Source organism: Eumetopias jubatus, unplaced genomic scaffold (genome assembly GCF_037043125.1).
Source record: "Eumetopias jubatus isolate StellerSeaLion01/CBP00866 unplaced genomic scaffold, mEumJub1_p1.0 scaffold_4, whole genome shotgun sequence".
NCBI lineage: Eukaryota > Metazoa > Chordata > Mammalia > Carnivora > Otariidae > Eumetopias > Eumetopias jubatus.
The window spans coordinates 2,530,341-2,556,249 of record NW_028274810.1 but is presented as its reverse complement, the minus strand read 5'-3'; the positions used below and the strand labels follow the sequence as shown (position 1 = coordinate 2,556,249).

At 52.7% G+C, this 25,909-nt stretch overlaps 2 protein-coding genes and 1 pseudogene across 5 annotated transcripts in view; 2 read left to right on the top strand and 1 right to left on the bottom strand.

Moving 5' to 3' along the window:
- The window catches only part of GABPB2 (GA binding protein transcription factor subunit beta 2), a 31,400-nt gene extending 26,115 nt beyond the window's left edge, over positions 1-5,285 (top strand). For all 3 annotated transcript variants that reach the window (XM_028088310.2, XM_028088308.2, XM_028088309.2), the window contains one exon: positions 16-5,285. In XM_028088310.2, coding sequence (XP_027944111.2) covers positions 16-315 — 300 coding nt within the window. In that variant the 3' untranslated portion in view covers positions 316-5,285. The remainder of the gene's footprint in view (positions 1-15) is intronic.
- Positions 3,762-3,846, top strand: LOC114197385 (U2 spliceosomal RNA; annotated as a pseudogene).
- Positions 5,286-10,763: 5,478 nt separating the features above from the next.
- On the bottom strand, positions 10,764-21,596 carry SEMA6C (semaphorin 6C). 2 transcript variants are annotated; one of them, XM_028088188.2, is made up of 18 exons: positions 21,574-21,596; positions 19,721-19,889; positions 18,329-18,443; positions 17,967-18,030; positions 17,755-17,811; positions 17,332-17,433; positions 17,011-17,101; positions 16,707-16,826; positions 16,449-16,537; positions 15,872-16,089; positions 15,463-15,594; positions 15,032-15,184; positions 14,620-14,793; positions 14,186-14,332; positions 13,817-13,894; positions 13,629-13,684; positions 13,413-13,457; positions 10,764-12,547 (listed from the first exon to the last, which is right to left on the bottom strand). In XM_028088188.2, the coding sequence occupies exons 2-18, from the start codon at positions 19,833-19,835 to the stop codon at positions 11,529-11,531; spliced, it is 2,775 nt and encodes a 924-aa protein (XP_027943989.1). In that variant the 5' UTR covers positions 19,836-19,889; positions 21,574-21,596; the 3' UTR covers positions 10,764-11,528. The 2 variants fall into 2 exon arrangements, with proteins under 2 accessions (XP_027943989.1, XP_027943988.1); XM_028088187.2 differs by lacking the exons at positions 17,755-17,811; positions 17,967-18,030; positions 18,329-18,443; positions 19,721-19,889; positions 21,574-21,596 and having other exon boundaries at positions 16,730-16,826; positions 17,332-17,419.
- Between the last annotated feature and the right edge of the window lie 4,313 nt (positions 21,597-25,909).

Genomic DNA, 25,909 nt, shown 5'->3' with positions numbered 1-25,909 from the left:
GGTTTACCTTTACAGGAGGGCACTGAAAGAGAGCTGCTCCAGCAGCAGCTCCAGGAGGCCAATCGAAGAGCTCAGGAATACCGACACCAGCTCCTAAAGAAAGAACAGGAGGCAGAAGAGTACCGCCTCAAGCTAGAGGCCATGGCCCGACAACAGCCCAATGGAGTTGACTTCACCATGGTTGAAGAGGTGGCGGAGATAGATGCTGTAGTAGTTACAGAGGGGGAGATGGAAGAGAGAGACACGGAAGTGACTGGGGCAGGAGGGACCGTGGAGCCTCATCCTGGAGTTTCCTTGGAAACTGTTTCATCTTAATGTGCAAGGGCCACAACTTGTACTCTGTCCATCTTTTTCCTCTTTTTAAAAGAAAATACAGAGGACAGACATTGTATAAAAATTAAGACTGTCCTTAAGAAGAAAACTATAGCAGGGTACAGTGCTTGGGCTCAGGAAGGCTTGCTCTGCAGCTGGAAAATGCAAAGCCAAATTTAGGGAAGACTTTTGCGGGACCAAAGGAACAAGGGCCAGATTTCTCAGCTCACAGCATTGCTTTAAGCTTAGAGGTAAAAGAATGCTGGATATTGTGGGTTGTTTCTTAAACAACTGGCTTTGTATCAGAAGATTTTAAGATAACATTCCTAGTAGAGACACACAGAGCCTTTAATGAGTGTACCATCAAGTGACCTTAAAATTTGCCTTAGATTTATGACGTGTACCTGGTAGAGAAGAAAACTAACCGGGAGGTGGACTAGAAGCAAGCTTTTGGGAAGAGAAAGAAATATATTCCACTTCCAAAGGAGCAGGCATTCCCCTCTATCCTGAATTAATTTCACTGAAAAGAAATTGGTAGTTGCCTAACTCTGCATCCATTATGTGTCCATAATTCAGATGCCAGTTTAAGAAACTGAAGTGGAATATTTAAAAACTGGAAAGGAAAGAAAACTTGTTTATGTGGGAGAAGTGTATGTAAATCCAAAATCCTCCAGGCTGTGCTTCCACAATGCTGGAAAGTGGCCAGAAAGAGGCTTGTGAGGTTATGAAACAATCTGGTCTTGAGATACAAACTTTGCTCTGGCTGGATTTTATAAAATTGAAATCAGGAGGATAGTCTGTTGCTACAACTTGCTTCCAAACATTTATTTCTATAATATCAAGCTTTAATAACAACTTTTTAATTTTATAAAATTTTGTTGAGTTTTCGAAGTGTGCCTTTCTGTGGAGCTTACATGGTATCCTCTTCATTGCAAAAAAAGTCAGGGGAGGGGTGAGTGCTGCGGGTGTTGGTGGAGTTTTGTTTCCGTTTGACTTGGGATGAGCAAATGGTTGTTTCCTTAAGGTTGGGTTTTGTGCAGAGCTTTTGTGCCTTTTAGGTGCTCAGTGTGTGTTGGCAAAGGGAGTGAAAAACTAGAAGTGCCATAAAGTAAGGAACCAAAAATTCTGGCTCAGTGACTTCATCTGCCCGACTTCCTTCTCTAGCACGATGCCTGCTCCCTTTGCCTAGACACTTCTGGAAAGTGTTTTGTTGCTGGGTTTTCTTTGTGCACCAGTTTGGAGTTTTTTCAAAATAAAGGGGATATGGATGGAGAGAGAGAGGTTGTGGAGAGGTTACATTACAGAAGTTACTGTCTTTGAAATTGGGCCCCCATCTTTCTAGACCTGCTTGCTTGCTTTATTGTAAATTAGAAGAAGAAACCAGAGGATGTGCCAAGTAAACATTTGAATGACTGTTTAGAATACGGTTTTCTTAATTAGCAATCATGGGGAAAACATATATTTTTAATTTGGAATAAAACTTGACAATTAACATGGTTCTATTTACCTTGATTAGTGAAGTAATTTGCTGTTTTCCAGAGGTGCAGAATCACGTGGGACTCAAAATAGACCTAAAACAACTCGCCAAACCAAATTTGACAAACAGAATTGGTTATTAGAGGCTTATAAGCAAAAATACCAGTTTGAAATTAATCTTGGCTACTGGCCACCTTAACTAGGTTTTCTCCATAAACTTGAGAGATTACTCTTGGTTTTGGGGGATGACGAGAAGCCTAGGTAAGGGCTAGTGTGACATTGTGCCATCTGCTGTCAAATTGTCCTTTTTCAGTTTGCAATGTTTTTCTTTTCTCTGAGTCCCTTTGTGAACCAGGTGCTAACAATAAGCTGCTATTGTGTGCCATTTCAGAGCCTTAGTTTAACTATAGAGATAGAGGGACCAAGTGTCATTTTAGATATGTTTGGTTTATGTTCTTTGTGTATCTATTGACTTTAATTCCTTCCCCCCCACCCCTTGCCTGTTAAGGGGGTGGAGGTTAACTCTGCAGAGGATATCCAGGCCCAGCCCCCTCTCCCTCTGGGGTAGCTTCTGACTAGGGGCAGGAGTTGCCATCCAGCACTCCCTGCTGAGCATACGGCACTCCCCACTGTTTTGGGGAACTGTTCAGAAATTCTTATTCTCTTTCTGTAGGAGGCTGTCATTCTCACCTAGAAAAATCTCTAATACAGTCCAATCATTTTTGATGATGGGGTCTCTGAGATAGGGAGTTGGGTCAGGGAAAGAGAAAAGAGAAATGTCTGGAAAGGGAAGAGTAGCAAAAAGGTATTTGTTGTTATTTACTTGAAATACCTTTTAGCATCCCAGAGAAGAGAAATAGGATTTGATCCCCAGTTGTTTTTTTATTTTTTTTTTATTTTTTTATTTTTTTATTTTTTGACAGAGAGAGACAGCGAGAGAGGGAACACAAGCAGGGGGAGTGGGAGAGGGAGAAGCAGGCTTCCCGCGGAGCAGGGAGCTCGATGTGGGGCTCGATTCCAGGACCCTGGGATCATGACCCGAGCTGAAGGCAGACGCCTAACAACTGAGCCACCCAGGCGCCCCTGATCCCCTGTTCTATTGCCATGGAGAAGATGGCAGGTCAGGATCCCTTGAACTAGTCAGAAGTTAAGTATTAAATGCATTAATGGCAATACCATTTTATGATTTTGCATCTTTCAGGATCAGCAATGGAAGTTGGGAAAATGTCGCTAGATCTTCTGGGTTGATGGATCCCAACTGGTTTATTGGTGAGATTGGATTACAGAGAATCAAATAACAGGTGGTTCAGAATTGGTACTTAAGCAGGAGAAACCTGGAACCTAGGATGATTGCCTACTTTAAAATAAAGCTGCTTTAACAACATCAGTATTAATTTATGAATTTTAGGTTCTACATTTGCATTTTGGTCTTAAGCCTTCCCCGAAAAAAAGAGAAAGAAAGAAGTCCTAATATTTCTGTTCTTGTTCTTAGCTTCAGGGAAATTACTTATAAATATAAAATGTACAGTTCCCTTCCTATCACTACCTCTATGGGATCTTTTAATTGTAGTGGCAGAGTTGAGGTTTCTTAGTGGAGATATGCGAGAACTTGACTTTAGGTTTTCTGTTTTGAACTCAGTGCCTTAAAAGATGTTCTTTTTCTCTGTCAGATCCATGTGTAGTTATTTTTGGCTTTGGCTTTCCCCCTTCTTCAGCCTTACCATTGCATTATTAAAATTTTTGTGTCTGCTCAGTAATGTTAGAAATCTATGGCATACAAAAGTACTTTCTTTCTTTATATTGATGTAAGAGAAATGAATTTACCAGAAGGCTCTATAGTCAAAGTTAGGCATTGCGTGACCAGGGCACTTCTAATACCCATTTGCTGGTTGCATATTGGTGTGTACATTTATAAATACATATGGATTTTCCCACTTTTTGTTTATTTAAGGTTCAGCTCTAAAGTACCTGGTATCGCTTCTCAGCCTTTTGGCTAAGATCAAGTGTAGTAAAGTACCTGGCATAACCTGGAAATATTTTCATTTCATTAAACACTTTAAAGAGGGCTTCTGTGGCTTCACTAAAGGGGCTGAGGAAGAAAAAGCTTTACTTTGGCCCTTCTCTGAGAGGTGTGCTCTAACTGGTGTAAACCCCAAGGAGAACCAGTATGTGGCTTTACAGAGATTTGTTTAGCATATGGTGTGATGACACCATGGGAGCTAAACGGTTCAGAGCAGTGTCAGGGGTAAAGCCGGAGCAGCCTTTCTCAGAGCAAGCCTCCTTTGCACTCCTATGGCAGCGGTTTTCTCTTACACCTCGGAACAGGAAAGAAACCTTAGATAAAGGGGTCAGGGCACAAGGAGCAGGCATTCTGTATATCTGCTTTCCCAGGTTAGAAATCTCATCTTTTTGAGGAAGCTTGTGTGGCTCTCTGCTAACAAACATCATTATGGACCTCCAGAGCTAGAAGATTTCAGGCATATAGTGAACTCCTCCCAAAAGTTGGATATTGAGTAGAAATCGGTTTTTATCCAAATTTACTGGAGAATGGCCTCCTTGTGCAGACATCTCCGTATGGCCAGAAAAGGAGCTTTAGAATGGAATATATGTCAGCACCACCTATATGCTGTTCCGGGCTCTCTATCTCCATTTTATGTGATGAATATTTTCGGAGTGGGTACTCTGTTTCCTATGCCAATATATTTAATAAGAGAGCAGGAGTAAAAAGGATGAATTTGACTTAAGTGTCTTTGAGCCTCTGTTGCTGCCTTTTTTTTTCTTGGAGCCTCTCTAGGATTAGTGGGTGGGGTGACATTCCTAGACTCTACAGTAGCAATTTGGCTGGTTAATGGCAGGAAATTGTGATTCCCTATCTCTCTCCCCCCCCACTTTCCCCTCTAAACTACTTCTGCTTCTGTGACCCCATTGTTCTTATCTCATTGAGTCTTTCCCAGGGACTAGAACTTCATTAGTAGGTCATTTCTAATCTATGGGCCTTGTCTTTCCTCTTTCCACTCCCCTCCTTCCCTATTACATGCATTTTCTGTTTATTCTGAAGTGGTTTGTTTCTGAGAATTAATCTAGGTCATACCCTATATCCTGTGCTTCCTAGTTGGTTTCAGGCATCATGCTTGACCAACAATAATGACTGCAGCTCCCTTCTCTGGCTTTGTCCTGTGGCCTGTCCTCCTGACAAGGGCCATTTATGTTGGAGGAGGAGAGAAAGAGGGTAGGTGGGGTGCCTAGATTCTTCTCAAAATGTCCTCAGTTTTTCAGGTTTTCTGACAGCTTTATGTACAGTGTGTTTTAGGAAAACTTAAATATACTTCTCTTTTTTTATTTAGGATTTTAATAGGGTTTGATTTTGATGAGGAAGGGTGTGTGTGGGGGGGTGATCATTTGTGTGTATATACACTTATACAGATCTATATTATATATATAATTTTTGTACTATCATTTAAAATAAAGATGTTTCTTAATAAAATGTCAAAGTCTTACCATTTCAGAGTGTCATTGAAAGTTTTTTCCATCTCCTGGGCAAAAATTGTACCTAGTCCCTGATCACAGATAAATCTCATAGGAGGTTTTCTCTGTCTCACTGAGCTGATGAGGGTGGAGCGGGGGAAGGTGTGTTGTGTGAGGGTCTTCTTCCCCACTGTGGTCTCTTCTAACCTTTTCACGCCCTCTGCGTTTTTCTGGCCCGAGCCCCTCCTGGTCACCTGAAGTAGGCGGAGCGAGTGGCCGGAAGGGCTGAAGTGAGAATGGAGAGAGCTTTAGACCGGTTTGTTAGATCTACATCTGCCTCCCTTCTGCCAGACCCCACTCCCTTCCCAAAAGCAGACAACCAGGAGAAGAGCCCAGCAGCTGAAGGAAATGACTCTGTGCCTTGCGTGGGAGTAAAACCGATGCTAAGATAGGTTTGGCAGGGAGGGGGTGGGCCATCGGGTCAGGGAGGCTCGGAAGTAGATTTGCTCTGCTGGCCCCTCAGCTATTCTTAGTTAATAAGGTGCTTGCTGCTAGCGCCGTCCAATTCAGCATATATTTATTAAGTAAATGCGGGTAGCAGTGTGGTTGTAGCACAAACCCCACTGATATCCAGGGCTGAAGAACCTAATCTGGCTGACTAGATGGGGTCCTCATCGAGGGTATAGTGTTCTCAAAAGCTGCTCCATTGGCAATAAGGATGCCTTTCTTCAGTAAAGGAGGGGAATACCAAAGTCAAAGACATATAAGCATCTGTGTTCAACAACTAGACTCTCCAAGTCAGTATTTAGGAAATTGAACATTTACCATGTACTAGGCTACATATAGATAATTGCTTTTTGGTAAATACATATAGTCAAAAAATCCATTATACATATTAATAAGGTACATCTGGCAGAGTACCTCATAAGTGCGTATACAGTCTCTGCTCTGCTGAGAGGAAAAGAGCAGGCAAAGAAAACAAATAAGAGCAGGGGCTTGAGGAGGCTTGAGAAACAAAACTAAAAGTCTTACTGAATTAAAATCCTAGTAAGAGAAATCATCAGGAATGTGGGAAAGTTGGAAGGGAATTGGGGAGATAGGAACCCAGAGTTCTCTGAAGGGTAATATTCTTAAAGGATGGGAAAGAAACATGAATGAGGGCAACTTTCCTAAGATTTCCTCTGTGAAAATGAGCCCTTTACTTCAAGGAGATAAGTAGGTAGAAAATACAAGAGAAGGTTGAAGTGGGAGCAACTTAGTGATAACCACACACCTATGTAGGGTTTGTGCAAGGTATCTGATAGGTAGTAGAGTAAGTTTGTTAAGACTATAGGGGATACCTTAAAAAAAAATGGAACTGGGTAACTGGGAAATTAATAGTAATGCCCAGTAGACAATTTAAATGTATGTGTTATAAAAATGTTTTTCGGGGGCACCTGGGTGGCTCAATTGGGTAAGTGTCTGCCTTCGGCTCAGGTCATGATCCCAGGGTCCTGGGATTGAGCCCCATGTTGGGCTCTCTGCTCAGCAGTGAGTCTGCTTCTCCGTCTCCCTCTGTGATCTCGCTCACTTTCACTCTCTCTCAAATAAAATGTTTTTTAAAAAAATGTTTTCTTAAGAAAAAGACTGTAGGGGCGCCTGCGTGGCTCAGTCAATAAAGCGTCTGCCTTCAGCTCAGGTCATGATCCCAGGGTCCTGGGATCAAGCCCTGCATTGGGCTCCCTGCTCAGCGGGAAGCCTGCTTCTCCCTCTCCCACTCCCCCTGTTTGTGTTCCCTCTCTCGCTGTATCTTTCTCTGTCAAACAAATAAATAAAATCTTTTAAAAAAAGAAAAGAAAAAGACGGTAAAGGACCCCTGAGCAAGGTGTGAGGCTGCACTCTGCTTCCATAACCAGTCCTAAAGTTTAAGGAAGTTCTTACTGTAAAGGAAAGTGATATTTGAGGAGCCAATATTATAAATAATAACAGTAGCTTCTATGCCTAAAGGTTTTTTTTTTAATATTTTTTGAGAGAGCACAAGCAGGGGGGAGGGGTAGAGGGAGAAGCAGACTCCCTGCTGAGCGGAGAGCCCGACGTGGGGCTCGATCCCAGGACCCTGAGATCATGACCTGAGCCGAAGGCAGATGTTCAACCAACTGAGCCACCCAGGCGTCCATTGTTGTTGTTTTTTTTTTAAGTAAGCTCTTCACCTAATGTGGGATTTGAACTCATGACCCAAGATCAAGAGTCACATGCTCTACTGACTGAGCCAGCCAGGTGCCCTTCTATGCATTAAAGTTTTGTTATATGTCTGGCATTGAGCTCAGCATTTTACATACACACAACCATACCTATCTTGCAAGGTATGTATTATCTTCAGACTATAGATTAAACACACACACACACACACACACACACACACAACAGGTTGTGACTGCCCAGAGTCCCTCAGCTTAAAAAAAAAAAAAATTTGTTCTTTCTAAAACTACAGTTTCTACACAGTTTTTGGTGTTCTTTCTGCTGTAGTTTGTCTTTTAATCAGAATATGATCTTACTTGACTTTGGGCAGGTAGTTAAGAAACTGGGGCAACATAACTTCAAGCAGCTTTTTTGCAAACTCCTCAGTTTTGCTCCAAAACTAATTCAGCAGGCATCTCCACAAAGTTACTGGCCAGCAATATTGAGGAAGAAGAGTCAAAGATAACCTCTCGCAGAGAATGGATGCAGTCTTCAGCTCTAGGTATGCTGGATAGTTTCTGTCTTCCCTTCCAGATATTCTCCTCCCTCTAAATCTTTTTCTCTATCCTGGGAGCTAACCTGCATGAATTTCGTCAATGGGCTCCCTGCACATTGGCTTCCACTTTGCTTCAGCCAATAGGGGGCTCTGGCAGGAGACTGGAGGGAGATCCGAAAAAACTGAAATCAGTATATGGATTTCCCAGGTTCCATTCCCTGGAGTCCCCAGGGCCTAGCTGTATCCTTTGATTAAAGGTTACTGCTCCTCTCAATGCAGCCTTGCCTTCCAGTTCCAAATAACCCATTATCTCCCTTTGTCTTTTCAGGCCTAAGGCTCTTACTCACCTCCAGTTACTGACCTATTCTTTGCCCACACTTTTTTTAAAGTCAGCCCTTCATTATTTTGAGCATGTTGTCTATTTCCTATTGGGACCCTAATACATGTGGTAAAGGTAGGCAATCTTTTGGATTCATAGGCTTCATATTTTATCCATGTACTTCAACATTACTCTCATATATGTAACCTTAAATTCTTAGAAGTCAACATATCTGAAGGTCAACTACTGGATTAAGTAGCAGAAAGTGACTCATACCTGTATGGTTCCCAAGTGTGGGGTGATGGCATCAAGGAGATGTAAATCTGAGAGACAATAATAGCTCAGGCTCCTGTGACTTAGCTCCTAAAGAACCCAAGACGCTGAACAGCTTTTCAAGCTTTGTGACTGTGGAACCTTCTGTGTTTCAGATCCCCAAAGTCTTACACAAGGTGATGGACTCTGCCTACTGGGGCGGTGGTTTCTCCATAACCTCCCAGGATGCCTCTGAGAAATCAGCTTAGAAATCCCTCAGGGTGAGGACTTTATCCTTTTGTTGGCACATGCTGGTTTTTCTAAAGACAAAGTTTGAACTAATATCCTAATTCTAAAAAAGTATCAACAGTATCCTTAAGTATTTAAGTATCCTTAAATTAAGGGGTCATTGTTGTCAGGGACAGTAATTTCTTTGAATTCATTCCCTTAGTTTATTATTCACTACTCTCTATCAGGATAAAGTATTTCATGAGTATCATTTAATTGCATACTTCGTAGTAGTCTACTTTATTTTGGGCAAATAACCTTTTCCCACAAAGCACTTAATTTAAACCTTTATATTTATATGGTGCTTTATAACCTCCTATTGGCATATATCTCCTTCACATGCTTTACAAAAGAAATTGAGGCACAGAGAGGTTAGTCACGCACAAAACTATTAAGTGCCAGAGTCCAAGGACTGTTGCTCTCACTGCAACGTAGCTGCTTTCACTAGACCTGAGAAGGTTCTGAGAGTCCAGCTTAGGCTCCCTTGGCTAGAGAAGTCGCCATACTTTGTAAATGAACACCCTTCTTGATTAAAATGAAACCAGGACTTTAACCTGTAAATTGCTGTTGTCTGCACAGAGTCACAACATTAACTTCTTTTGAGTCTGTATTTAAACCTAAAGATCATTTACCCCTTTGTCGTGACCACCTTCACAGCAAGAACGGAAGTATTTGTGAGACTTGTCCCTCAGAAGGCTGAGAAAGGCTGCAGCCCTAACATTTTTCTTTGTCCTGGCTTTAACATCTTGGTTTGAAGAGGATAATGAAGTCAGGTGATTAGAAAGTTGCTCCATTCCTTCCTTGCTCTCATTCACTATCTAGAAAACTAGCAATGGTTTTAAAGCATCTTGGTTTAAGTAAGACATCTGAAGAGGGGGAAACTAAGACCTAAAGGACCTCTCCAACCTGGGGAAACAAGCTCCAAGCAGAGGGTAGACTGGGGAACAAATTTGGCAGAACAAGGTGTGAGGAAAGTTCAGAGAGCGACTTTAAAAAAAACCTTGAGGGTAAAATCTATAAATGAAGATTTTAAGGATACAAAAGGAAACATTGCTTGGTAGATCGCAAAATTAGGACACCTAAGCATGGTTTTGGAGGAATCGACATCTCACAAGGTAACCATGCTTTCTCCTTTAAAAGCATTTTTACATATAATTACTTGAGCCTCTCAAACAACTCTTTTTCAGATGAGGAAATTGAGACTTAGGGCAAAGTTCTGACTTGGCAGGATTACAAGTAATAAGGGCGGAGCTAGACACAATCACGGTTCTTCACCAAATTGTTCTCAGCGGTTTCCTGCTCAAGGCAGGCCGGGGGCGAACCGGGAAAGGGACTGCCAAGGCTTCCTTAGCTGCAGGGCTTGGGCCGGCCTCCAGGCGGCACCAGTGGGACGGCGGCCTAGGGCTCCAACTGAGCGGATACTCCGGCCACGCGCCGGTAAAGACCCGGACTTGTAAATCCCAAAAGCAGCCACCGCCCGCGCGAGGTTTTAAGTGTCCTTAAACTCGAGGTAGTGGGCGGGGCAGACGGTCCTGTCCGCCCCTCCCAGTGGTCCCCGGGATAACAGACAGGTATCTTCAGCCAGCTCCGGCCAGAGGAACGACGGAACAGGGACCCGCTAGCTGATCCTCGGAGCGCGGGGCTGGAGCGCCGCCCGAGACTCCGAGACAAGAGGTTACGCATGCGTGCGAGGAAACACGCGCTCCTACACCCCCTCCCGCTCTGAGAAAGGGAACTAACTGCTCCTCAGGGAACTGCCAAGGGTAGCCCCTACCACCAACAGGGCTGAATCCTTTGCTGTTCTTTGCAGCCTACCCATCGTGCGACCCACACTCTCCAAATTCTTTAGGACAAGATTTCTTGTTGTGAAACTTAAATCACTTGCGCTGCAGCTTCATTTTATTTCTCAAAAAATAACCTCCCCCCACCCCCACGGAACAGGCTATGAAAACATCCTCGATCCAGAAACGAGCTCTGGTGCCCTCCCCACCCCACCTTAGTTCTGCCGTGGGTCTCCTGGGTCCTGGTTCATCTCCACACACCCATTTCTTCGCTTGCCTCCTTCAGGAAACCTTTCCTGATTAACCCCGGTGGGACCGCAGCCATCCCAATTACTCGGGAGAGAGTGGAAGGCCAAGACCAAGGCAGAGATTCGGAGGCAGAGGCGCCTAGCGAGCGGACCGGTTCCCGCCCCGCCCCCTCCGCTAGGAAAGTCAGGCACGGCTCGGGGACACAGCTGTATTGGGAAGCGGAGGCTCCTACACAGTAGGAGGAGGCACGTCCCGGGAGGCCCGGGGACTCTGTACACAACGCGCGCGCGGCCCCAGCCCCGTCGGTCTGTCCGTCCGCCCTGCGGCCCGCCCGCGGCCCAGTCTATGGAAGAAGCCCGGAGGGGCGAGTTAAGGCAGCTTGGCTGAGGGAGGGGGGAGTGGGAGTGCGCCAGTTCCCCCCCCCCGAAAAGCTGGCTCACTGAGGGGGCGAGCTTCTCACCTCCCACTCCTCTCTCGAGGACAGGGGGAAAAGACAGTCAATAAATAAACCCGAGGCGGACTGGGGCCCCGGGAGACTCTCAGAGTCCAGGAAGGCTGGAGGTGTGGAACACGGAGAGAGGGAGGGGATCTATCCTTGGAGACGCGTCCATGCTCTTGGCTTTTGAGGGCACGGGCCTCATGGGCGCCATTGAAGGACGTGGCGCAGCTCCCTTTAAAAGTTAAAATGGCTGCCGTTGGGGAGAGCCGGCTGGGAGGAAGGTGAGACGAGAGGAGGCTTCGGGGGCAGCTGGGGCTTCTCGACGTCCACCCTCTTCAGAGCGCGGCCCCGATACCCCTCCGGCCGGCCCAGGTACAGGAGATGTCTCCCGGGACCCCCGCAGTACCTGGAAGGGCCCCCCGAGGGGACCCGAGTGAGCAGAGCGGGGGGTGCACGGTGCGTGGGGAAGGGCATCCTCCGGCTGCTCCCGACCCCTAGCCGGGGCGCAGGGGCGGAGAGCGCGGGCCGGGTGGAGGGCGCCGCGCACTTCCCCTCGGGGGGCACGTCCAGCCTCAGCGGCGGACCACACTCCCGGGGGAGGAGGCTGGAGACCGGCTCTGGCGGGAGCGCCCGCGAGGTAAACGCCGCCATGGCCGGGGGCTCGGCCCCCTTCCTGGGCGGCTGCGGGCCGTGCAGGTAGCGCAGCAGTTCCTCCAGGGTGGTGACTTCCACGGCCTGCCCCGGACAGCCCGGCGGCGGCGGCCTCACCAGCACGCGCGGCGCGGGGCCGCCCGCTGCATTTCCGCCCCGCGCGCGGCCCGGGCCCTCCTTGGCGTTGTTCCCGTTCTGGTTCCACTCCCAGGGGCCCCCAGCGTGGCGTAGGTGCTTGACCGGCAGCTCGGGCGTGGACTCCGGCGTGGGCAGGCAGGCCAGCTCCGGCGGGGCTACGCCCTCGGGGGGAGGCAGGAAGGTGGTGTAGAGCTGGGGCGGCTGCGCCCCGTCTCCATCCTTGCACGGCGGCAGCTCTGGGCCCGCACCGTGCAGCCGGGCCAAGCTGCGAAGGGAGAGAGGGCGCGGGAGCCCCGGCGTCTCGACGTCCTTGCTCCGACGTCTGTGGGCTCGGCGACAAGCGCAGGAGACCAGGAGGCCAGAGACTGAGGCGCCCAGGGCGAAGGCTGCAGCAGCACAGGCCAGGAGGAGCGGGATGGGGACGGAGAGGGAGGCTGAGGCTGGGGGTAGGTCCTGGCGCACGCCTGCTGACCGAGAGGGAGGAGGGAGGCTCAGCCAAGGTAGGTGGGCATGGGAGGGCAAGTTCGAGTTTCTCCTCTCTGCTGCTCAGCTTCACCCCAGCACAGGCTGACCGTCCTCAGAATGACCTCCCCTGCCCTCAACACACACAGTCAGCCCAGCACAGCACACTAGACCTCACACACAGCCCCCATCCCAGCTCTGGCCCCTGTAGCCATGCCAAGAGCGAGTGCCAAACTCTGCCAGTGCAGAAGGCGGCGGGTCCGAGATGCCCAGCTCTGGGGAGGGGAGGCTCCAAACAGGCATTAGTGAGCACCAAACACGTCAGTGAGGGGCTTAGAATTCTTCAAGACTCAGCAGTCCCACACTTCACTCCTATCCCTCCCAGCCAGTCCCCTTACCCTGAGTGTGAGCTCCAAGAGTGGAAGACTGGGGCCGGGGGTGGGCATCACTGGGGGGGCTGGGGGTCTCAGGGGAAGGGCCAGGACCCAGAAGCACTGGTGACAGAGACCAGGTCAGAGCCAGTGAGGCTCCTGTCTTCCACCTCTGACACCGGTTGGGTGGGCCTTCCCCACCCCCACCCCCACCCCCACTTTGGAACCCAAAGGTCCAGAACTCCAGCCTCTGCTTTCCTCTGGGGGGTGGGGGAAGGCTCACCATGCAGGACATTATTTCATGTATTTTTTTTTTCAAAAACTATTTATTAAGCACCCTACTGTGTGCCAAGCACTAGCTATATGCGGGGTATCTGGAGGATGCTAAGCCTCTTCTGAGACTCGGTGTGTGCAGTGTCTGCTGTTGCCGTGGGGCACAGACTTGGGTGAGCGTGGGCCGAGCAAGGGAAGGTGGCGTTGGGTTAGGCAGACTCACCATAAGCAGAATCCCCTGTGCCAGACTGACTCCCCGTAGCTCCATCTATGAAGAAGGGAGACAGAGGGTGACGATGGAGGCAGGGGGGAGCTTCATGAAGAACCAAAGGGGGCGACTGTGCCACAGAAGTACGGACACCTCCACCTGGGATGGTAGCTGATGGCCGTCAGAGGTGCGTGCAGCTGCGGCCACGGCTGCCCCTGCCCCTCCGCTTACCTTGGCAGTCACTGTGCTCCATGGATTCCTGGTTCCCAGCTGGATCCACATCAGTCCTAGGACAGGGGCGGAGGTGGCTTAGTGCAGTCATACATCTTGCCCCCAGCCCCCACCCTGGCCCTCAGCTTCCTCTCCTGGCGGTGCGGACAGAGCTTTCTCCTCAGGAGATCTGGGGGCCCCTCACTTACCCACCAGGTCTCCTGATATCCACACAGCCTCTGGAGCTATGCCATCCACAGTATGGGTCCTGAGAAGCCAGACAGCTCCTGCGGAAAACAGAGTCATGTGAGGCTCTCTCATCACATCCCATGGCCCTGCCCTTCCAACTCTCACCCTAGCCCACAGGAGGCCCCTAGCCCAATAGTCCCATCCTGTGCTATCCCAGTTCCTATTCTAGGCCCTGGTCACTGCCCACCTGCAGAGTGCTCAGGGCAGCCCTCCCTTCCAGCCAGCCCCTGCATTTCCTGGCCGCCGCTCCCGCCCCCCCCCCCCCCCAACGCCTGTGTTCTTGCGCTCCTCCTGCTGGCCCAGGCAGGTCTGCCCTCGGCCCCTCTCACCTCCGACAGGCCCCGTGCCGGGCACACCGGCTGAGAGGGAGGTAGATGATGCAGCCAGAAAAAGCCACAAAGAGCCTGTGACCTTCAGTGTCCAGCTCCAGCCCTATGACCCGCCGTGCTGTCTGGGTGGCCCGCTTCCCACGGCACCTAGGGTGAGGCCAGAAGGACTCAGGGATGGGGCAGGGGAGGCTCCTTTCTCCCTGGGTCAGCTAAAGAACAGAAGGTGGGGAGGCACACAGGCACTGACTACCACTCATAGGGCTGCCCTAGCATACTAGTCTAGTTTCTTGCCAAACCCCTCTATCCTACAGCTTTGGCCATCAGAAGCCAGTGGAGTTCCCACCCCATCCTCACATCGCCACCTACCACCTCACTTCCCATTCCTGCTCTGTAGGTGGTTGGGGGGCTTGGTGACTCCCAGACCAAGGCCTCACCTGGAGGGGCTGTAGGCATTGATTTCTTCCAACAGGATGGGTTCACGTCTGCCAGATGGCCCCCCTGGGGGCAGCACCTTCAGCACGGTCCCATCGTTGGAGCCCAGGAACAGGACTGTGGTGTTACTGTAGGGACCAGCCCTACCATCCACAGCTAACTGGGTCAGTAGCGCCCTGGAGGAATACGCCTCAGTCAGGGCCACCTGACTGGTGGAAGCTGGAGTGTCTCAAGGACAGCCCATGTATCCTGGCTCCCACTCTCCTGGGTCCTTCCCCCAGCCCAGACTTTCCTTCTTACCTCTCTCCCTCCACGTTCATGGGTCCTTCCTCCCAATATGATTTACCTTGTGAGGTCAGAGAAGGAGAGTGGCTGGGGCGTGGGGCTTGGGCAGTAGTCTTTTTAGCAGCATACCTGCTGGTGAGGGTAAGCAGAGGTTGATGGGTGGCAGGTGGCACAGCGGGGTCCAGCAGTGGGTGAGCCTTGATGAAGGTCAGGACGTCATCGGGGAGGTCTCGAGAAGAGGGGAACAAGGCAGCCACACCTACTCCTGCACAGGATCCTGGCCTGGTAGGTGCGTGGGAAGGGACAGCATTAGGACAGGGAGCCAGGGCTCAGTTAGGCTCCGTGCCCCCCACTAACTGCTCTCAAACACAATTGGTAACCCTTGCCGTCTCCCTTCACACAGACGTTCACACTACCACTTCCCCCTTCTCTACAGCTCACCAGTCCCATGCCACCCCACTGAGCCCCCTCCCCGTAATCCCATAGACCCTCTCTTAATCCCATATGGGAACACACCGCTTGCTTCTGCCCCCCCCCAAAACCACTCCCATCCCGGGTACCTGGGGGATGGAACCCTGTCCTCAGACACAGGTGTCCAGGCCCCATCCAGACTCCTCTGCTCCTTGAACTTGCCCTCAAACCCACGCTCGATATCATCCAGGTAGAAGGCACAGACCGCAGAGCCAGGGATGCTGAAGGAGCCAGAGAAAGATGTGGGCTAGGTGTTGGAAGGGATAGCACAGCTCCTCCCAGGTGAGACATGGCAGCTACCCTTAAGGACCATATTAGGGGGTGGAGCCTGAGAGGGCGAGGCAGCTCCTGGGGGCCATGCTGGGAGAAAAAAGAAGAGCAGAACAGCAAACTGGCTTTGAAGGGAGTTTCCCCTCACTATAGGGGCTTTGAGAGGGGAGCTTGGACACTGGTGGGATAAGGGACAGATTGGACCACACTGGTTAGTCTAGTACTAACCTATTGGTCTGGGTGGTGAAGACCCCAAAGAGAGCAGAGCGGCCATACAAGTCCACAGGCCCAGTTAAGGCCTGTAAAACGTCAAAATAGAAGGTAGAGTCCCCAGGGACAGAGCAGTTGAGCCTCAGCTTCAGGAAGGATGTCCAGTGGCGGTCCAAGGCCCGAGGCGAGCCACCCATGTCACGCTTACACACACGGGCCACTCGGGAGAACTGTACCTGGGGGAGGAGAAGGGGGGGCGGGGGGGTGCGGAGAACAGTGAGGCCTTCAGGACAAGTGGAGGATGAGGGAGGGGAGGTTGGGGGGGGGGGTCTGGAGCGCTGGAGCTCTAACGGACCAATGCCAGGGCCACAGCAAAGGAAGGGTATAGTGTGGTAGATCATACTGGGTCAAGGATGAGGGACACAGCAGGATGGATGTGGGGGCAGAGGGTTGGGGGCTACTCCCAAGTTGGGGTTCAGAGTCCGGGGGATTGTGTGGTGGACATTAGGGCCAGGAGCTCTTCCCTGACTCTGACTGGCTCCTCAGGATCAGGCAGAACCTTCTAGCTACCCACCCCTGGTGCCCACCTCCTTACCCTTCCCAGCCGGGCATCCTCCACAGAGACCTCTCGGAAGAAGAAGTAGACATGGTCTCCATGCTCCAAGGCGTGGACAAAGTGTGGCTCTGAAAGGGGAGAGACAGTAAATGGTATGCTCAGAAACTCCCGGCCCCACCCAGCCTCTTGCCTTTGCATACATGCACAGTACCACCGCCATCTGCCCGCTCCCTGCTACAGTCCTCCCCCTGCACCTCCTCCCCAAGAGCAGCGTCCCTCCCCCAGGCCCGCCCTGACCTCTGAGCCACTTGGAGTCGTACTTGGCGGAGCGGAGTGGGGGCTGAGGCCCAAGGCTTCTGTAGACCACAGCATCACTGGCCTGGAAATCCGCGGCTGTGGCTGAGTAAAGGCTGCCCTCTGGAGGGGTGGGTAGGGTGGGGTCAGGGGAGGGCCCAAGGATCTGGCTCTTCCCAGGCCTCCTAGCCCCTGCCTCCCTCAGCCTGGCCCCACCCCCTACCTCAACCCTCCGCTCAGGAGCATGGGCAAAGACCAAAGGCTAAGGTGCGAGCCCCCTTCTGCCACAGGCCTGCTCCTCACACACCTGCAAAGACAGCCACATTGGACTGGGCGGCATCAAAGGGGCATCGGGCCTGCCCACTCAGCTCTTCACCCTCTTGCTGCAGCGACGTTACCTGGAGGCAGAGGGAGCAGGGTCTTGGAGTCCTTGGAGTCTTGGAGTCTGGCTCCATAGCCCACTCCCTCATGTCTCCTTGCCTCCTTCCTCCACCCCTTCTGGACCCTTGCACTCGGCATTCCCGTTCCTCCACCCCAGCCGGCCCGTCCCCACCAAACTGGTTGCCCATCTTGGGTTCTCTTCCCACTCCCATCCTGACCCCGCCGCCACCCGCCTCTGCCTGCGTACCCCGTAGCTGCGGCACACGGGGCTGAATGAGTTCGTTCCACAGGCGAGGAGTGTCTGGGAGTCCCAGGGAACGAGAACACGAATGTAGTTGTGGCACTCGTCCTAGAGAATCCAAAATTCTAGGTCAGCGACAGGAGTCCCTACGAGTGGGACAGGGGGCATGGGGAGTAAGGCTCCCTCCCTGGAGCCAGTCAGAGAAATGTGGGGTGAAGTCCCAAGTAAGCTGTTCACTGCCCTGCAACCTTGGGCAAATTCTTTGCCCTGTTGGGAGTCTCACTTTTCCGTGAAGGCAAGTGAAAATTATTCATCCCCTTTCCTGGCCTGAGATGGAAGTGGGTGGGAAAGTGGGCACAGTGGAGGACCGCTTGGACAGAGCCTGGAGGCGGGAAATTCTCCCCTCGAAATTCTCATCCCACTCCTCACCGTCAGCTTCCCCCGCACAGCACAGTTCTCCATGTCTTGACTCCGCCATGTTAGATACTGAAGGGAGAAGTAGAGGAGGGAACATCATAGGCAACCTGGACGCCCCCTCACATTATGGCTCCTTTTGGATTCCTCTTCCCACCCGCTTGACCCCCACCAGACCTTTCCCAGCCTCATCTCCGTGCCTGCACCTCCTCCCACACGCCCCTCACCTTGTTGGGCACCAGCCCCTCCCCTTCTTCCTGGGCTTGAAGATCAAAGGAGAAAACGTGATCCCTGAAGGGACAGGTAAGGAGGGATCAGAGCCAAGCAAGCCAAGGCACCCCACCTGAGCTCCTTAGCGCCCACCCTGCTCAGGCTCAGCAGCTCAGAGACAAGCAGTACAGACCTCCTGCCCTCTACCCTCCCCCTTACTCCATGTCTTGGCATTTGTGCTCTGGGTCCAAGCATGTCCATGTCCCATGGCTTGTACACCTGCATGTGTCCCCTGCAAGATGCTGCAGTGGCCATGCAGGTCCCATGTCTGCCCAGGAGCATGCATGTCAGCCCCACAACTGTGCCACGGTCAGTTTACCGGGCAGCCACTAGCAAGGTCCGGTTCAAGGTCAGGAATCTCTGAAAGTCCAGCCCAAGTTCTGCAACCACAGCATCATCCTCCAGGCCCCGGAACCAGGATAATGGGGAAGTACCTAGAAGACACAGAGAGGTGGGTGCTGAGGGCCAGCCAAACACCACACACTCCCTCAATACCCTTTCCAACCAGATGAAGCCCTGCCACGGACGTCGTGGATGAGCAAGATGAGTTGTGAGGTATTAGTTAAGCTGTTAATACAACTACTAGTAAAATAATGTTTGCTAACTCAGAGCACTTAACTTCTGCCAACCACTGTGTTCGCACTTGAGAAGCATTGCCTCGTTTAATACAGCCCTATGAGGGAAGTACTACTAGTGTCCCCATTTTACAGATGGGGAGCCTGTGGCTTCAAGCCATTAAAGAATTTGCATAGCTCATTTAGCTTGGAAGTGGCTGGCACCGGGATTCAGATCCAGGTCTGTCTGACTCCAGAGCTGAACTCAGTCCCCTTCTCGGAAGCGCGGTGGGGCAAGTGCTCCCTTTTAGTTCCCATGTCCTACGCTGTCCTGTGCTCCCAGCCCTCGAGGTTCTTCAGAGGCCACCTCAGCCCTCCCCACTTCCCGCCTCCTCTGACCAACTCCAGCGTCCACTGGCCTGACCATGGCAGCCACAATCGCCAGCACTCCGAGGGAGCTCAGGGTTCAGGGACAGATGTTCTAACATTCGGACGGTGCTTGGGCCGGCGTCTGGCACACGTAAGTGCGGTTCTTATCCCCCAACACTTACTCTCAGTGACCCAAGTGTGATTCTTTCATCCTTTAGAATACTCTAAATCCTACCTTAATAACAGGAACCCGCAAACAGATGTTTTTTTCTTCTCAGAAAAAAAGTGGGTTTATGGTTTCCCTCACAGTGGGGCCTTGGCTTAATTGTGGTGCAAATGGTGGAGAGGGAGGTAAGAGGTGTGGGGCACCACCGAACCGGCCTGATCCTTCGTTGTGTAGCTAATAATAACAGCAAACACACAGAAAACAGTGACCGTGGGCCAGACAGTGTTCTCAGCACTTCCCGTGGGTGACCTCACTTAATCCCTACATAACTCTAATGAGGTAGAATACTATTTATTTGTTATCCTCATTTTGCAGATGAGGAGACTGAGGCAAAGAAAGGTCAAACGACTCAACCGAGGTCCTGCAGCTCCCGAGCAGCTTGGCAGGGATTCATCCCGGCTAAGGTGTGGTCTGGCCGGGTCTGTGTTCCAACCAGGGCACGACAAGGCTGCCTCAGAGTGAAGGAAGCGGGCCCAGCAGGGAGGCCCACCGGCACCTCGCCTTCCGCCTTCCTATGCTGGGGTCTTGAATGCTGAGCCTACACAAGGTGGGGGGCACTCACCTTGCAGGTCAGAGGTCAGCAGAGGGAGGGGGTCCTGGGGAAAGGCAGCCCGTGTGTGGGGGAGTGACAGCAACAGCAGGAGCAGCAAGGGCGTGAAGTGGGAGGCACGGGGCATCCTGTGCGGGGCAGCTCAGGCCCCAGGGGGTGCCCCCTCACCCATATGCCGGCCCTGAAAGGAGACAGAGAAAAGTGGGGGACGGGACCCAATCCTGCACCCTCAGCGCCGGCAGTCTGCTCCCCTGATCTATCCCCAGAAGACCCTGTGGGCTGGGGGAAACAACGCTTTCTCTGGCACTGCCTCAGTGCCCCCAGCTGTCTCTGTCGCTCAGGGCCTTTCTCCCTCCAGCTGGCCCAAACTGGCTGACCCCAGGTAAGGACAGGGCACACCCGCTCCCCTGCCAAGCCTTCTCACTCGGCCTCTTCTCTTCTCTCCTGACTGGGCCTGGGACATTCGGTAGCTGACACTGCCTGGCCCCCTCTTGCAAACCCCTTCTCAGTTATAATTAGACACTGAAGCCTTAAAATTATAAATAGTGACCCCTTGGCACCGGGAGGAGGAAGAGGGCACCATGTCTGCCTCCCCCTCCCGCACAGACCCCCGCGGCACCCTGGGAGCCGTGCAGGCGCTGTGCCCGGGCAGAGGCAGCTGCGAGGAAGCATCACCCTCTCTAGGGGTAAGGAAGCCCAGAGTCGGGGGAGGAAGCCTAGGGGTCATTGTCCTGGTCTAAGTTCATGCTTCAAGGGACCTTGCCATTGCTAGGGAGAAGCTGGGTAGGGAGGGGAGTTGGGGGGGGGCTGCCTTAGCCAAAAATGAATCTGCATCAAAGCCAGATCAGAGGCTAAATTTAGCTCTGGCTGCAGCTGTCTGCCGGACCACTGTGCCCCCTCCCAGCCTCTCTAGCCCCCTGTTCCCTCCCTGGCTCCGAAGAACCTATGCATGTACTTAATGAGGAAGAGCAGAACCACCCCTATGAGGAGCCAGGGATGGAACTGGCTATACTGGTGAGGAGAAATGGCTGAACACGTATATCCTTCTTTCCCTTCCTTCCCTCTATGGGCTGCCTCAAAATGGAAATATAAATAATTCAACGACAGGCAGGCAACGGTAGCCCAAAGTCCAGGAAAAGATGGATATGGTGGAAGGGACATGAGACAGCCTTCCTTCCCACCAATCAGCACCACCACCCACCCCCAGCTGACCCTGGGTGGAACCCCAGTGGGAGGTGGACACCAGCTTCCTGCCCTCCTAGCCCTCAAATTGAGGTGAGGGGCTGAAGAGCTCCCGAAATCAGGACAGGAAGGGTGAGAATCCTTCTTTTCTGTGAACAGACAACTATTCTTCACCAATCCTTACGTGCTCTTCCCACCACGTCCCCTAAAGAAGTGACCCTGGGCTTCCAGGCCCAGCCCATTCCATCTCCCCAGTTCCACTCTTGGAGCCAGGACCCAAGTGTACCCCACCCCCAATCCAGCGTCACTGGTGGGGAGGCTGACGTCAGATGGGGTCCCGAGAGGGCTGGAGGAGGGGAAGGGGTAGGAACACCTAATGATGACCCCCTCCCCAGGGGCAGAGCAGTCAGCTAACTAACGACCCCCTGGTGCTGAAAGGCCAAGCCTCCCTAACACCGCCCCCCCCTCCCCCCCGTTTCCGGATGCTGTTGCTCCCAAGGGAAGAGAAAGGGACACAGCGGGTCTCCTATCCTCCCCCTCCAAGTTGCCCTGGGCAACTGGTATCTTCACCCAGGAAACAACTTTGGTCCCTGGCAAGTGGGGAGAACAGCCAGACCCTCTTCCTGCTCTAGGCCATGCCAGCTTCCATCTCCTGCCCTCAGGAGCTGCTGCCCTTTCCTTACCTGGGGTGGTGACTCCTGTGGGGGTTTGAGGGGGATAGGAGACCTCGGACCTGATGGAAGAAGGGACAGGAGGGAAGAGGCTTCGTTACACCTCCTTACCACATCCCTTAAAAGTAAATGTGAAAATTCAGAAGTCTACTGAGGCTAAGGAAGGGGACATGCTGCCCTGGAAGAGGGGTGTGTGTGTGTGTGTGGCAGAGGGGAGGGGGGGGTTGACATTGAGCTTGATTACAAAGGTGCTGGCTGCTTCGTGCCTAAAGATGTGAGGGCAGGGGCTGGGGCTGGCCCCTAGCCAGAAACTCCTGGAACTGCAGGACCAGTCTTGGGGAAAAGGTTGACTGGGAGAGTTTGTGGGGGCATGATGACCACTCCCACATTAAAACCCTCAGAATCCAGCAGGCTTCTTAGCAAAAGCACCCTAGCTGGGGACAATAGAGGCTAATTTGCATCTCATTTACATGCTCTTCATTTCTAGGCAAAATGCTCTGATAGCAAGCACCCCCAGCCCCTTCCTTCTTCCCTGAGAGAGCAGGTCCTGCCTCCCTCTGACCCAATGTCTCTGCACCGTGGCCACCCCCCAACTTAGACTGGATTAGTCCAGCCTCTGAAAACACTTGGTTGGCCTTTGCATTGGCCCCCTAGACTTAAGTATGATATATCTTTAAGAGAGCTTCCCGTATCTGTTTTTGGAGGAGCAGCATCTAAGCAGTCCCCATCCCACCCCAGGGCCTGGGGAAAGGCTTACTCTGCTGGGACCAATCCCAGCTGCATAATTCCCCCTATCTGAAGCAAATGGGGGAGGCCTGGTCGTCTCTATCTCCCCCTCCGAGGTCCTCCCTTTGCTGGGAGAGGAAATAGCCCTTCTCCTCCTGGCCCTTGCAGCCACCTCTGGGGAGTGGCCAGGTCATAGCCAGAGTCATAACCAGAGTCTAGGGGGGGCTGGGGAAGGGATGGAGAAGGGGAGACTGGGCTGGGGACAATAGCAGGAAGCTCTCAGGCTGGTTGGCTGCCCCAGTCCACCTTCCTCTGGGGGAGCAGGGGTGAGGTAGAGGGGGTGAGGGGCGCGCCGAGAATCCTCGAGGAACGGGCTGAAGGCGCATTCCCTTCTCCAAGGCATTTCCCCAACCCTCAGCCCCTGGCTCCTAACCTACCCTCCCTCCCACCCAGCCCCCAACGAGGATAATCCAGGTATCTAGACCCTGGCATAAGGTGGGCCCAGGGCCAGGGGCTCGACGTGTCTCCCCTTCACTGGATCTGGGGCTCCGAGAGGGGCGGGTAGCAGAGTCTGGGCCGGGACCGGGTCCCAGAGCCACGTTAGCGGGAGGAGGGGCTGGAGGGGCCTGCAGGCGCAGACAGAGTGGGGATGGGAGCGGGGGTTGGGGAGCGGAGGCGGGTCTCCGAGGCCAGAGACGCAGGGCCAGAGGCTGGGAACCGACGAGGGCAGGCCTGGGGCCGGTGCTGAGCGGGGTCCGCGGGCTCAAGGTGCAGTCGCCGGCCAGGCTCTCGCCCTTCGGAGACCCCGGTCTAACAAAGCCCCGGGGCGAGTAGGGTGAAGGAAGGAGAAGGGCACGGGGCTGTTGTTTCTCTGGGGCCCCGCTTCCCCGACTCTCTGCCCAAGCCAACCCCCTGAGAGGTGCTCAGACTCCCGTTTGCACAAGTACAGAGGTGCAGCCGTCACACCAAAGTCCGGAACGACGAGTCCCCCTTCCCATCCCTGCAGGGACATCGAGAGGGTCCAGTTCTCCGCGGGTCTCACAGCCTTAGTTTCCCTGCTGGGGAGTCAGGGGACCAGGTTTTCCAACCTCTGTACGGTGCGCGCCTCAAATAATCGCCTTTCGTGCTCCCCAACCCAGAGGACGCGACTCGGAGAAACCCGGTGAGAAGAGGCGCCCGGACGCTGCGCCCAACAGTGCATTGACGGGGTTCGGCCACGGTCCCCTCCTCCCTCCGTGCACCCCAACTCCGCTGACCCTCTCCGTTAGGCAGGCACACAGCGCGCTTGGCACCCTCCCCGGGTCCCTCTCGCACTTCGGAAGGTTGTCCCCAGCCTGCGGCGCTCCCGCTCCTCCTAGCCTCCCTGCAACCCCATCCCCGCTCCGGGGTACTTGCTCCGAGATCCGGGTCAGCGGGACCGAGATCGCAGCGGGCGGGCAGCGGCCCCGCACCGCGCCGAGTTCGCAGTCCGTGATTGGGGCTGTTGCGAGACGTGACGAGCGTCCGAATGGGATGGAGCTTGGATCTGACCTCCGAGGTGCAGTCGGGCCGGGCGAGCCCTGGGTCCCAGTCGCAGCCCCCACTCCCGCCGCGGCTCCGCGCAGGAAAACAATGCGACCGCCCGGGGCTCTGGGCCGGGCCCCAGCCGCCCCGCCCGCCTCCCGGCTGGCCCCGCCTCCGGCCCGCCTCTGGGTCGCCGCAACCAATCCGGCTCTCAGAAGCTGGCTGGACACCGCCTTCTCGGCACCTCTTCACCAATAGTCCTTCTTGGGGGCGGAGCGTCGGGAGCACCGCCCACCGAGAGGGCCCGGCCGGGAGGCTGAGCCCGAGACCAAAGCCAGGCGCGAGATGGAGAGACCCTCGGACAGTCGCCGAGACTCGGACATAGGGGATCACACGCTTTAAAATGGAGAGGCCCTGGGGAGAAATCTCACACGAGAGGAAGGAAGAGAAGCTGGAAGGAGAGACAGACGGGAAACCCAGGGACCTCGGTTGGGCTGGGCTGTCAGAGCCGCGCGACTCTCCCTTCCTCCGTTCTCCCCAGGGGCTTTGGCTATCCTGCTTCCGCTTCCAGAGTCTCCCCCCTCAACCTCTACTCTGCCCCAACCCTCTGTCCCTCCTCTCTACTGTTTTTACCTCAACCTCCTTATTTCTCCCCACGTGCCTCCTCCCCATGTTCATCATGACCCCAATAAGGGAGGCCTAGCATGCACTTGAGGGCTTGAGGCCTGGGAAAGGATAGGAAGATGTCACCAGGAGGTTTTTCTTGTCCCCATCATCTCCTCCCCTCCCACCTCTACTGTCAGAGCAGGATGGGCATGGGCCACTAGGCCAGGAACTAGGGAGCCAGGAAGCCAGGGTGGCTGGCAGTCAGGCTGTTGGTTGATGGAAGAGGACAGGTGAGTGGGGCTCAAGCCAGAGGAGAGACGAGGAGATTGGGACAAACTGCCTCAGAGAATCACACAGAAAGAGAAGCAACATGGAGACTCCAAAGAGGGAAAGTGACCAGCTGTCCCAACTCCACATAGCCTTACTGGCCCCAAGACACAGGATTAGTGTTGTTCCATCTTTCTTTCTGTCTTTTTTTTTTTTTTTAAGATTTTATTTATTTATTTGACAGAGAGAGACACAGCGAGAGAGGGAACACAAGCAGGGGGAATCGGGGAGGGAGAAGCAGGCTTCCCGCGGGGCAGGGAGCCCGATGCAGGGCTGGATCCCAGGACCCTGGGATCATGACCTGAGCCGAAGGCAGACACTTAACGACTGAGCCACCCAGGCACCCCATTCCATCTTTCTTCAGAGGGCCCTGGACATTCCTTCAGACAGCAGAACTGCTCCTTCTCCATCTCCACCCTCCATAAAGACCCTTTGATTCTGGGAAGGTCAGCGGGAAGGAAGAATGAGACTACTTCAGACAGCACTGCTTGGCTCCCACCTTGGTATTGCCTGCTGAGATTTTTTTCCCTGCGTGGGGGCTAGGACAAAAGACGTTCTCAAAATTCCCAGGATAGTGGGTGGCCTGGGAGACACTGGCATTCTTGGATAGTTTTATCCGAGTGGGCACCTCCTTTCCCCTACTCCCACATACTAGTCCCTGGACTGGAGGAAAGGAGAGGCAGGGGTTTGCTACTTATGGCCAGCGTTTACTGAACTGAGATCAGGATGGGTAGCATCACTGACTGGGTTAAGCCTCACAAAGAGTAAGCAAGAAATATAAACACACACACACACACACACACACACACACACACACACACACACACACACACACACACACACACACAGAGATGGAAGGCCAGGTGAACCAATGAGACTAATCAGAAACAACAGAACAATACTTACACAAGGCTAATTACAGGGGGTCTTGGGTCCAAGGCAGTTCGGTGTTTTAAAGGCTGTAAAGAGGTTTTGGGGAGAAAGGCACCTCAAAATATAAAGGCACTCAGAGGTTGAAAGAAATCTCCCCAGCTGTTAGCAAAGGACTTAGGTAATCAAATATGTGCTCATTAAATAGATTAGTGAATGGAGATTGAGGTATAATTTATTTAAAAAAATTTTTTAAGATTTTATTTATTTATTTGACAGAGAAAGAGACAGCAAGAGAGGGAACACAAGCAGGGGG